This window comes from Lepidochelys kempii, chromosome 3 (assembly GCF_965140265.1).
Source record: "Lepidochelys kempii isolate rLepKem1 chromosome 3, rLepKem1.hap2, whole genome shotgun sequence".
NCBI lineage: Eukaryota > Metazoa > Chordata > Testudines > Cheloniidae > Lepidochelys > Lepidochelys kempii.
Window position 1 is genome coordinate 177,714,993 of NC_133258.1, and position 13,170 is coordinate 177,728,162.

General features: G+C 43.1%; 1 protein-coding gene across 2 annotated transcripts; it reads right to left on the reverse strand.

Annotated features, from left to right (window-relative positions):
- Positions 1 to 364: 364 nt before the first annotated feature.
- On the reverse strand, positions 365 to 6,547 carry MCFD2 (multiple coagulation factor deficiency 2, ER cargo receptor complex subunit). Of its 2 annotated transcripts, none has more exons than XM_073339148.1 (4): positions 6,425 to 6,547; positions 3,623 to 3,771; positions 2,837 to 2,996; positions 365 to 1,884 (listed from the first exon to the last, which is right to left on the reverse strand). In XM_073339148.1, exons 2-4 carry the CDS (start codon positions 3,763 to 3,765, stop codon positions 1,753 to 1,755), a joined length of 435 nt encoding a protein of 144 aa, XP_073195249.1. In that variant the 5' UTR covers positions 3,766 to 3,771; positions 6,425 to 6,547; the 3' UTR covers positions 365 to 1,752. The 2 variants fall into 2 exon arrangements, with proteins under 2 accessions (XP_073195249.1, XP_073195248.1); XM_073339147.1 differs by lacking the exon at positions 6,425 to 6,547 and adding an exon at positions 5,755 to 6,351.
- Positions 6,548 to 13,170: the final 6,623 nt, after the last annotated feature.

Genomic DNA, 13,170 nt, shown 5'->3' on the forward strand with positions numbered 1-13,170 from the left:
TATATATATATATATATATATATTTTAGGTACATGGGAAACAAGGTTAGGCTGCTGGTGTGCTAGCATCACTACTTATTATGCTTATCAATACTGTCTCATTGTTTCCTTGCATTTCCCCATTTGTTGGGCTCTCATCTTATACTTAAACTCCTTGGGGGTAAAGACCATCTTTTTGTTCTATGTTGTACAACACCTAGCATAATGCAGTCCTGCTCCATGATTAGGGACCCTAGGCACCACAGTAATACAAATAATGGCAGCAAGGAAATTCAGCTGGTAGAATTGGGTGGATTTTTTTTTTTCCCCTGAAGAATTAAGTGGAAAGTATTCTTGTATTATTCTTTCAACTTCAAGCTATTGCATCAGCTTCAAAATTTTATTGCTTGTATATCCCTCATAAGCCATTATACAAATCTGTCAAAATAAGGAAATATTACAAGAATATCTGACCCACAGTTTTCATTGCACAAACATTTAAACAGGAAACTTTACAAATACATTTTTCCCCATATAAGAATAGTTTTATACAGAAAGTGTCTTTACAGAAAAGCTTGCATTTAGATTCTCTCATGAACCTGATTGCTTGATGCACTAAGATTTAAGCTACACTTAAGACAGTGTCAAAAAAAGCAGCAGCACATCACTTCTATACTTAAATCTGCTCGACTTGAGTCTTGTTGAACCAAAACATTGAAAATACTCTTACGACCATTTTTGTAAGCAGATAATTCAAGTATCTTTAAGCTCTTCCAAGTGTTAATAATGAAATACTTTGTATTTTTTCTAAAAATAACACCATAATGTGTGTCAAGATACATCAATATGAATCTTAACAAGGCAGCATTACCTTCTTATACTATACGGTTGTGCTGAATAATACTATAACATAAGACCAGTCCATGGTATAGAAAAAACTAAACAGAAGTGTTGTATTAAGCCAGTTTGATAACATGAATTTCAAAATGAGTTTTCAGAAACTATTCTATTAAATGCTACAGCGTTAAATGTAATAAAAAAATACTTATGTTTTCTTAAAAAGACCATTTAGGGTAGAGAAAAATCCAGTAAAGTACTACCTCTAGAAAAGCCTGACCTATGGGAGGAAATTGAAAAATATAAATGGGTATGCCAGTAAATACAATTAAAAATATTTATTTTTGCAAAGACTTGAACTCTGTAGGGTATCGTCATTTAAAGTTCAAGCACAAACCACATTCAACAATCTTGTTTTATCTTACAATTTCTATGTTCTGAATTTTTGTACTTATATACAAGTTTTTTGTTAAGTTCTATGTTTAATGTGGAGCTGGGAAGAATTTTCTTGTAAAGGAGCACTGCAGTCACATTTTCTTGCTTTCCTGGCATTTTCTAAATTAGGGCTCTTAAGTGAGAGAGGAAAATGGTGTACTGTCTCGCTATCCTTATACTAGGAATGTAAAATAGTTTGCCAACTGAGGCTGAAGCATATGTAATTAGTAATTTTTCATATTAGCACTTTCAAGATTGAGATAGCTAGTTACTTTTTAGTCAAGTGTAATTCCATCACTTCTGATTTATGTAGTGTTCTTTCCTCACTAACACCCACACATTTCAACCTAAAGAATTAGAGTGGAATAAGAACATATCTTCCTACCATGAATACTGCAGCACAGAGGGTGGTTTGTACAATTAGTTTATAATAGACAGTAATAAGTCACATTATACTGGGTCACATTTGCATATAACTAGAAGAAATTTAAAAAAATAAAACTTATTCCAGTGATTTTGCAAACTCAGCATAATCAATGTATCCATCGTTATTTTTGTCATCATCTCGTAAGACATCATCAATTAGACTAATTAACTCTTCTTCTTTCATTGCCTGGGAGTGTTCACCACCTTCCTACAAGAAAGATATTAGTTAAAGCAGTTTCTCTCTCAATCAGTGAGTTGCAGTGCCATGGAAGGTTGAAAGTTGTATTACAATCAAAAGCAAAGAATAGCTGGCTCCCTCATTCCACATACAGTTATCCTTCAAGGTCAAATTCTTTATTATGCTCTTAAGATAAGTATATACGTGTGTGTGTGTGTGTATATACACACACCTATATCAGATACACCTACTATAAAGGTAAGGGGGTTGTGAAAATTTCTTACTTCAAATAAGGGGCTGCCCACCTGAAGAGGTAGAGAAACAGACTTGCAGCAAAAGAGCATGTTCACAACAGCACTGTAACATACTGGCCACACACACCATACATAGCTGGTAACTCCCCCTTTCTACCCTGCCCACCAGGCTGTTCTCTCCTCTGCATAGTCATCATGCTCTTCAAGGCCACATTCACCCTAGCAGGCCACAATGTCGAAGCCCTGGTCTACACTAGGTGGGGGGAATCGATCTAAGTTAAGCAACTTCAGCTACGTGAATAATGTAGCTGAAGTTGACGTACTTAGACCTACTCACTGCGGTGTCTTCACTATGGTGAGTCGCCTGCTGCCGCTCCCTGTCGACTCTGCCTGCGCCTCTTGTGGCGGTGGAGTACAGGGGTCAAGGGGAGAGTGCTCGGGGATCCATTTATTGCATCTAGACTAGACACGATAAATCGAGCCCCGCTGGATCGATCGCTGCCCACCGATACAGCAGGTAGTATAGACATGCCCTAAGCTAGGATAGGGCCTTTCTGGGGCACTGATTGTAAAGTTACAGATATGGTTTACTTAGTACTTTCATAAAACAAAACGAGACTGATATTACAGAAAATCTGACTATACAGAAAATACATGTTCTCATTGGAGCTACTTTTGAGTACTCATTAATTTGAAGAGCCACATGGGCTGTTATAAATACTGCTCACCTCTTTATGTACATGTGATATAGCAGTGGCAAGTTCTAATCCATCAAGCAAATTATTGCCATCATAATCATGCATTTTGAAGTAATGGAGCTGCAACTCCTGTGGGGACATCTCAGATTCTGGTTTGTCAATTACACCTTCTAAGTGTTCCATGATGTGGCTGAAAATAGAAAATAATGCCAGCTAGTTAATATTTAAAAGCCTGTTTATATTTAACTGTTCTTTGATCAGGAAAATAGTCTACAACACTTTGGATAAGATTCTGTGTGGAGCCTCTTAGAGATGTGGAACAGAACAGCTCTCCCCCTGGTCTGCGAGTGTATGGTGGTTTTAAGCCACCATTGTGCCCTCTTGATCCTGTTATGCTACAGGGGCTAGAGAGATCTTTGATATAATTTAGACAGTGGTGGGCGCCTGTCTAAGTTACAGTAGCCTCCGAAGGCTCTCTCCTTATGCCAGTCTTCCACACAGCCTGTACTGGGTGAATTCCCCCTCCCCACCCCATCAGCTTTTAGGGCCTCTTTATGATGATCTGGTTCTTCTATCCACTGTAAAGAGGAGAGAGGATGAGAATCTCACCCTGTAAGTGTTCATAATACACACTTCCCCCCAGAATGTTTTCCATGGCCAGTATATACAAGGAACAACAGTTTTGGCTAATAGATTCTCCATACTGTGTAGACAGGGCTACCAGGTCCCCGAGTCCCACTGTATAGTGGAGTCTCCAAGTTCAAAGTGAATCATTGAGCAATACAAGTTTACATTTACAGAATGCAAAATACATACTCTTTGTCTTGTACTAGGTTCTTATCAAGACGAATATTTGCTTGATGACTCTCCTCTACATGCTTCTCAGCTACAGAGGAGATCAAGAACGCAGTCACTAGGCAGAATAGCAAATACACACTAAACATCCTTGAAGCCGTCATGATCTCCTAGCAAGAGGAAAATATATACATTAATACATATGAAAAATACACTCAATAAAATGCAAGATTTTCAATGTAATGAACATAATGGGCATATAAAATCCCTATTAAATTGTAGGATGCAAGTATATTTTTCATTAATACTACTTAAAAATCACACCTTTTGTGCTAGGCAATAAAATTGGATGTATTGTTTAGTACTTCCCCCAGCAGAAAACAGAAGGACTGCTACCAAAAATTTCTTCAGTCTCGCCAAATGCCAATTAAAAAAACCCATCTGTGATAATTCTCAGAAACTACATTTTCAGGCTGGGAATGTGCAGCTACTAATCTTTCCAGAAGCCAAAGCCACAACAATTACTTGTGACTCTGTAAATGTCTTCTAGTCAAAGAGCCACAGCAACTTCACCTAGATGCATTTTACAGTATTTTCTTAAAATCTCAGTTAGTCCGAGTAGGTCTCCTTTCTTAAGTTGCATGACATCATAAACACTACTGGAAATATTTAAAAAAACAAAGCAGCAGTGGAAATACTCCAATACCAGTTTAAAACTAGGACAGACATCTATAGAAACAGAATTTTTTAAACTGATAGCTTTGATTGTCATAATTCTAAGTTTTATTAAGCTATATTAATGAATCTTATTAACCAACAGTGCATTATAAAGTTGTTTAGAGTTCATATGTTAGTGTAGTCTTTGTTTCAATTCTTTTGTGGCTCTGTTCAATGACAAAGTGGCTATTTTGAAAATGTAGTGCTACTACCCAAATTCTAGGGTGATGTTTCCAGTATTTTCCTAGGAGATATAATACGTAATTAAGTATAAAAATTTGGCACACTACTGAAACACTTGGCACTCATTAATGTTGCTTTCTCATGGAAAAAGTATAAATCATTAAAATCATGACATAATGAATAGAATGTAATATAGGTGAAAGCAAAATAAGTGCTTGATACAGAATGGCTTTAAGTGGTCGAATGTATTAATAAGAACTAAGACAAAAGTTATAAAGATGAACCCTACCATGAAACAATATTGATCTACTTTTTCAGAAACGTCCCTGAAGAGTCAATGACTGTACCAAATTAGGACTAAAATAGAAGTACAAAGTGATATTTACCTGTTTGCTATTATTATTTGTTTGTCAGAAGGTTTGCTATCACTTTGAGCTGCAGTAGCAGGTCAGCTAGGAGTTCCAGAGATGCAAATACTAATGGCAGCTTTCACAACTCTATGGCCTACTGCCAGGATGCTACACAGAGTTTGCATAACTTATGAAAATATTAGTTCTATTAACTAGGCATTTGGAATGGACCAATATTTCTTCACAGTTCCCCTGAACCATCTTCTTTGTCTTTGATAACAGAAAAAACAGCAAGGAAAAAAAGACACCTTTTCATGAGGACACTAACACAGTCACCATAATTGCTCATAGTTACAGAAGGTGTGAATTTAAACTGTTATACTTTACACTGATGCAAACTATTATTCAGATATATACATGACTGATGTGTTTAGTTTCTGACACTCAGGAACAGTTGAACTGAAATAAGTAATTTTTATGACAGAAGAGTGTCCACAAAGCCGTTTAGAATGATCTAACTACATGGGTTTAAAAACAAACAAAACCACCTTCAGTTAAACAAGAACTAGGGTCCAGGAAAGCCTAAGTTCTATTGTCACCTCTGCCACTGATTCACTACATGCTATATGCAAAAAGAAGAGGAGTACTTGTGGCATCGTCTCTAAGGTGCCACGAGTACTCCTTCTCTTTTTGCGGATACAGACTAACACGGCTGCTACTCTGATACAGGATATATGGCAACTCTCAAATTCTCTGCTTCGGTTTCCCCAGCTGTAAACGGAGAATAAAAGAGGACCAAGTTTTCTGCAGACGTAACTCCCCTGACTTCAATTCACTTACACCAGAAGAGAATTTGACAGAGAATCCTGAACATCGGCTACCGCTAGCTTGTAAGGGAGATACCTGTTGAAAATGCACTGAAATCCAGACGTTCGCCTTCATGAGTTGAAGCTTTGTAAAAAAAAATAGAACTACAGCGTCACTACTCAGCCTCACTACAATTTGCGAGCAGTTAGCAGGAAAAGTGACCAGGAGGCATGTGAGCAATGACTGCAGGTTCATTCGTTCGTTTCGGTTAATCGCTTTCGCTGCCAGGGCCAAAAGGCAGCGCCGCGGTACGTTTCCATCTACGTGTTACTCTAGCCCTACTCCTGCTGCTAGGCACCCCGCAAACACCCCCCTCGCGGCCCTGAGGCCTCACCCAACGGCGGTGCTGCCATCTGCCCTCCTCCTGCCCCCCAACGGCAGGGGACAGAACGCGGGCTGGGCCCCGCCTGACCAGAGCCCTGCCATAGCCCCTGGGCGAGTCGCTTGGGCTGGCTCCCCGCGCGCCTCTCGCCCCGGGACAACGCCTTGCCCGACGTGGGGGGCACCCAGCGCGGGAGACCAGAGGGAGCGGACGGGCAGAGAGGCAGGTTCCTGCGCCCTGCCGCAGGCCCGCCACAAACTCCTCGCGCCCGAGCCGAGCCCGGCTGGCGGTCGGTCCCCGCCTCTGAGCGGTGTGGAGGGGGCGGCTCCTCCAGCCCCCACCAAACACGACTCTCCGCCGTGTGAGGAACGGCCCCGCACTCACCGGCTGCGCAGGTAGAATGTCCCAGGACAGGGCGCTAAGTCACGGGCAGGTGCGAGCGGGATTGGGCCAGGTCGGCCACCATCCCCAGGGTCATCTTTGACCCGACGCACGCTGGCGTCCTGCCCCGCCCCCTCCCGCTCATTGGCTTCCGTCTGCCCAGGCGGGGGGAACGTCACGGCTCCTGGAAATTCCACGTGTAACGAAAACAAAGGGACAGGTGGGGCAGAGGGGAGGGGTCAGGTGCTCGGCATGACACGCCCCCTCTCGAGTGCCCCGCCTCCTCCGTGACTCCACCCCTCCCGCCCTTTCCCACTATGACTCCTCCCCCACCTTGGTCTCCTGTGTCTGCACCTCTCCCCAGCGGTGCGGCTTGTGGTCAAGTGGGCGCGGCTGTGTATCCCGGGGGTGGGGCTCTGGCACCCCCAAGGCAGGGATGTGGCCCTTGGCACTGCCTTGTCCTGAGCCGTCTTAGGTCACTCTGCCAGCACTGCTGGTTTTGGGTCCTGTTCCCCGCCACGCCCCGCCGCAAGGTGTCCCAGGCCTGTGGCTGCCTGAGTCTGCAGGAAGCCAAGAGTGGTACAAGCCCAGCCCTGGTTGCCACACTGTTGCCACAGTGCCCATGAGTCAGGAGCGGGGATGTCACTGTGCATGGCCCAGTTTGAAAAATTCCATTGAAACACGCATAAAAGAAGAACATTCACAGCATCTGTTCCAGTTTTGTAGGCAGGCTCTGCTTGGTACCGATTCCAGTGCTGGGCAAGGCAGGTTGGAATGGAGAGCGGTGACCGTCTGCAATGGGAGAGTGTGACCATTTACATCCCAGCCCCGGCAAGGGGGCACCAAGCCTGCAGAGCCCTGCCATGCCCAGCAAGGCATATACTGCCATATTTTGAACATCTGCATAATCTACTAAGTGGGACAGGTCATCCTGTCACAGCAAATGGCTTTGGTTTGTGTATGAAGGTTGGCGTACCACTGTTTTGGGGACTTTTTTCAACTCTAGTGTGGATTTTTTCTCCCTCATGCTCTGTGTGCATGTTTGGTCTTGTTTTTTTGTCCTTGGTTCTAGAAGCTCCTCACCCTTCATGTTATAGTTGATGGTTGTGTTTATCATGTTTCTGGAGCATGCTAGTTTGGCTGCTTCACATGTGATCCCCCATGTTCTTTGCTTTCTTATATCACTAACTTAATATTCTTTATATGCATCATCACATTCTCTCATCTCCCTTGTGTTCCCTTTTGTTTACATTGTACCAGTCCACTCCCTGTTTATTCTAGGAACCTTGACTCTCTCAAGAAGTCTGTTCAGTCTTTTTGCTTTTGTAAGCATTCATCACATTGTTCTCTGTTAGCTATTAGACTAGCTTTATTGACTAATGGTCATTTATGAGCCAGATATAGTAATGAGGGAAAGACCAGATTGAAAGTATAGCTGTCAAGCTGTCCTGCAGTGTCTCAAGAGTACTAGTGCCAACCTCAGGGCAGACTTTGGAAAAAGGGCTCAAACCCCAAACTGGTTTTGAGTGCTATACTTGGATTTCACCAACCACTCATCAAGTGTAAATTCCTCAGGCACTATAATAGCCTTAACATAGAGTCACAGACAGTCTGCTGGGGTACTCTGATTTGTCTTGCCACCATAGTAAGCCTACCTTTGTGATGGATGGTCCCTTGCCAAGGATCACAGCAATATTCAGCTTACTCCCAGTCCTAAAAGATCAGTCACTTACCCCAGGTCAGTTGCACTTTAGTTCTCACACCAAAGACAATGCTTGTAACCAGTCCTATAATAGACTATGTAAAGATATATAGGAAAATTAAAGAGTTATTTACAAGGATAAGCAGGTAAACATACATACAAAAATGAGTTACAATATTAAGTTTCCAACGTAATGGAAGCTTCTATGATAAGCAAGCACTTTAGGGCTAACCCAGGCTAAGCACTGGGGATCTTTTGTTTATGCCTAGTAATTCCTGTTGCCCTGAGTCCAAGCAGCATAAAGATACAGTTCCTCCTTGTTAGGGGGTTTTAGTCCATCTTCCCCACTCTATTTTAAGCTGCAAACTCAGCTGATGGGAGAAATTCACTTGCAAGACTCATCTTCATATTCTGGGGCAGGAGAGAGTAAACAACAAAGTTTTTTGACCTCTTCAATGTTCCATTCTAGTCCATCTGTTGTTGATAGGCCTTCCTTGTCGGCTAGGATGTAACACCTTCTATAAGAGATCAGCACTTTACACTAGTTAATGTCTCTCTCCTGGGAGGTGATCTAGAGGCTTACAATGCAAATGCTGAAATATTACCTTATAATGTGAGATACCTATGTTATAAGTGAGATTAAAGCATGCAGCAACATACAAGCATTGCATAAAGCAGGGGTAGGCAAACTATGGCCCAGGGGCCACATTCTGTCCTCCAGATATTTTAATCCGGCCCTCGAGTTCCTGCCGGGGAGCGTGGTCTGAGTCTTGCCCTGCTCCAGCCAGGGAGCAGGGTCGGGAGCTTGCCTCGCTCCACGCAGCTCCCAGAAGCAGTGGCATGTCCCCGCTCTGGCTCCTACACATAGGGGCAGCCAGAGGGCTCCACATGCTGCCCCCACAGCTCCCATTGGCCAGGAACCATGACCAATGGGAGCTGCAGGGCTGGTGCCTGCGGATGGGGCAGCACGCAGAGCTGCCAGGCAGCGCGCAGAGCTTCCTGGCTGCTGCTCCGCATAGGAGCCGGAGGGGGGACCTGCCGCTGCTTCTGAGAGCTGCTTGAAGTAAGTGCCCCCCAGAGCCTGCACCCCTGCCTCCCTCATGTGCCCCAGTCTCTTGCCCCACCCCGATCCCCCTCCCATCCTCCGAACCCCTTGGTCTCAGCCCAGAGCACCCTCCTGCAACCCCAACCCCTCATCCCCAGAGCCCGCACCCCCAGCCGGAGCCCTCACCCCCGCACTCCAACCCCCTGCTCCAGCCCAGAGCCCCCTCCTGCACCCTGAACTCCTCTTTTCTGGCCTCACCCCAGAGCCCGGACCCCCACCTGAATCCCTCATCCTCTTCTGCACCCCAACCCCCAATTTTGTGAGCATTCATGGCCTGCCATACAATTTCCATACCCAGATGTGGCTTTCGGGCCAAAAAGTTTGCCCACCCCTGGCATAAAGTCTAAACACTAAACACATTCTTAGAATTCTAATACCTGTTTTACCAATACTAACACACAACTGAGTCAGACTAATTCCAGCTATGTATATGTCAGTTGTTCAGTTGTCCAGCTGGCACCTGGTCTACCAGCATCACAATAGCACCAGTGCTGACTCTTGATGAACGTGTTCTTGCCAGGAAAGTTCCTTAATTCTTGGAAGAACCATTGAAATCAGTTTGCCTTGGAGTGTAAATCTGGATGACCATTAAGACCCCTTAGTGGTGGATGAACCCTAGGAGGGTTAGAGTTTGGTACGGATGCTCATTCAAACATTTAGGCTCTGCCAGACTTGCTATCCTAATTTTTTGTAAACCAGTTAAATGTTCAATGCAACATTCTATGTATCTGAAAATGTCTTAGCTAGTACATATGTAGGAGTCTGAGAAGGTATTAAAAGAAAGTATATTTCATCTTGTGTGCCTAGAGATATTCCACACCATAGGTATTTCCTTCTTTGTACAGTAAGACTGTGACAATTCTGGATTCCAAAACTGATATGCTATTTTGTTTTCTTTTGGTTCATCACAATTTATGAAATCAGTAAGTTCCTTTAGGGACCCCTATGTAATATTTTGTGGCTAGCAATATCTTCTAGAAAATATCTCTGTCCACTCTGTTCCTTCTATCCATTCTCTTTCTACCTCTCTTTCCCCCAATTGTTAAATTGTCTAACAGTTCTTATATTTAAACTTTTCAGTACTAGATACATTATGGGTGTTTCCTGTTTTCAAGTTAATAACCACTTCCGGAGTGAAATAGACCTCAAGAGTTTAAGATTTTTTAGTCCAGAACACACACACACATTACTGGAAGAACAGAAAGTACTCATTATTATACTGAAGTAGTTAATCAACAGATACAGTGTTTTTTAAAATACAGTTGGATTTTAAATGTTTGCTTTTAACTGTCAGAAAATGAGAAGTTGAGGCAGCCATGTTTGTTGTGGGGGTAGTTTTGTGGGGTGTAATAAATATGGGTGCAAACTGTATCATTATTGAAAACTCTACAGTTGTGAGGTAGGAATTTAGCATCCTTGCACCCTGATTCACAACCTCTAGGTCCACGTGGCCATGTCAATTTACTGGGTGAAGTCCTAGCCCCACTGAAGTCACTTGGAGTTTTGCCATTGACTTCAACGTAGCCAAACTTTTGCTCACAATTTTAATTCACATATGTCTCAATATAGTTAATATGCATTTCTGTATAAAAATATTAACTAGAAAATGTTTCATGTTTGCTAGGCAATAAAGGATCTAGACTAATAAGTTTAGACCAGAATCTGCCATAGAAAAAACCCTGGATGGGAAATGTACTTGTGAAAAACCGCAAAAATTCATTGTGGTGCATTTTCTTCACATCCCCTTGTTGTATGGGGATATAACGGCATTGCAGAAAATGCATGTGTGTCTGTTAGTGGGGTGGGGGTAGGAGATGTGTTCAGGGATCCTTGCTAAATACTGGCCACGAGCTTAGGGATTTCTGACCAGACATGCAAAACAAGTGCCCCGCACAGATGGTCTCCCCTCTCTCTTGTGAGCATGGCAGTCTCTCATGCTGTGTTGCATAGCTGCTTCCACCATGGGAGTTAATACTAGTTTGACTGACAGACACTAACTTTCTTTGCTTTCTTTCTCATGGACTTTTAATCCCTGTTTTAGGGAAGCCTGCCCTATATAGCAGCTGCTCCTTGCTTCTTCCTCTCAGCCCTGTTTCCAGTGAAGTCCCAATCATGCATTGGGACTTCTGTGGATTGTGGGGGAGTTGAGCTGGCCTCATAGAATCTGTTTGACTCCACATGTACGTACTGTGTGTGTGTGAAATAGAGATTATCACCTTGTCACCAGGAAGCACAATCCAGTTATCACCTAAATACAACAGTATTTGTCAGCACGCTTAACTGGAAGTTCCAATGGGCATATTTTTGTGATTTTTTTCATTTTCCAATCATTTAATTTGTATCCAGGTTTTTATACCATGTCAATCACCATAGTCTCTTAAGCACTTTCCAGTGATGCATTCAGGGGTGTCACTAGCACCTACCACTTGTGATTGCTTTGCCAGTCCTCTCCCAGGAAAACGGGGAAGGAAGACATTTTAAGTGCTTTTATTTGTGAAATCCAGGTCAAAGAAGTATGCTCTGTACTTGGAATGGAAAGTGATGGAATTGTGATAGGATATAAGATATATAGAAATGAGCTTTTGCTGAGAATATATATATATATCCAAACAAGCACTAAAAGAGTTAAGAGGTGCACTAAAATTCTAGTCAAAACTTAAGGGAATAGAAATGTGAAAAACAGATTTGTGTGTGTGCGCACGTGCATGTCTTTTCTAGTACTGCAGAGCATACAAAAGCTTTGTTCTGGCACTGTCTCCTTCCCTAGAAGGAATGAAATTTAAGCACTTAGGTGAATGAAAAAATGAAACATTTCTTATTGTTTCATTTATGGTACACTGAGTACAATCAGTGTGGTTGGCATGATAAAAAACACAGGAGAAGACACAATCTGCCCAACAGAGAAGACAAACAGTTTAGACCATGCACTAGATTTCTAGAAGATGGATGTATTTAGCAGCAGCATCATTATGTGTATATGTAACATAAAACTTGCTTTGGATGATAACTAATACATTTTAAATGATTATTATTATGGATGCAAAGATTTCTAGTAGGAATTACCAGGTGAAAGGAAATAAAAAGAGTTGACCTCAAAGTCTGATGGATGAGTTCTGGTAGGAAGGAGTAGGGTCTAGCAAGCAAAGCAGAGCTCTGCAAGTTGAGAGAGATGGATTCTGTGCCCTGCCATACACTTGATGTGCAATCAGGAACAAGCCACCTAATCCTTTTGTCTCTGTTTCTGATATCATACTTACCTCACAGGGATGTTGCCAGGCTTTAATAAATTGATGTTTGTTAAACACACTGAAATCATCGGATGGAAAGCGCAGTAGAAGAGCAAAGCAATATTATTATTCCCTTCTCTTTGCCTCAGTTACCTCATCATTATGGAGATGCCTAGCTATTTTAGGATATTGATCCTCAGAGGGCTGTTGTTCTCTGAGCACTGCTCACTCCTCCTTTATCACACACTCCTTTCTTGAGTCCAGGGATTTACTTGAGGAATAAAAGGGAAGGAAGAGGAGCCAGCCTCCCAGGTCAGTAATAACAAGTCCTAGCGCTTGTTACGGTCCAAGTGCTAAGTAAGTGAAGTGGAGAGCGCCTTGGTAGGGTGGTTAGCAAATAGTAATACAAAGCAGAGCGGAAAGCAGACTAGGGTGACCAGCTAGCAAGTGTAAAAAATCGGGACTGGGGTGGGGGGTAATAGGTGCCTATATAAGAAAAAGTCCCCAATATCAGGACGCTCCCTATAAAATCAGGACATCTGGTCACCCTAAAGCAGAGGAGGAAAGGGGTGCGGACCGGTTGGGAGGCAAACCCCGGAGCTTTAAGTGAGGGTGTTTCCCCGCGGCGGGGACTGGGCGGCGCTGGCGAGGCGGAGGCTCGCAGGGTTGCAGCGAGAACTTCACTTCCCAGCATGCACCCGGCGCTCGCGGCACA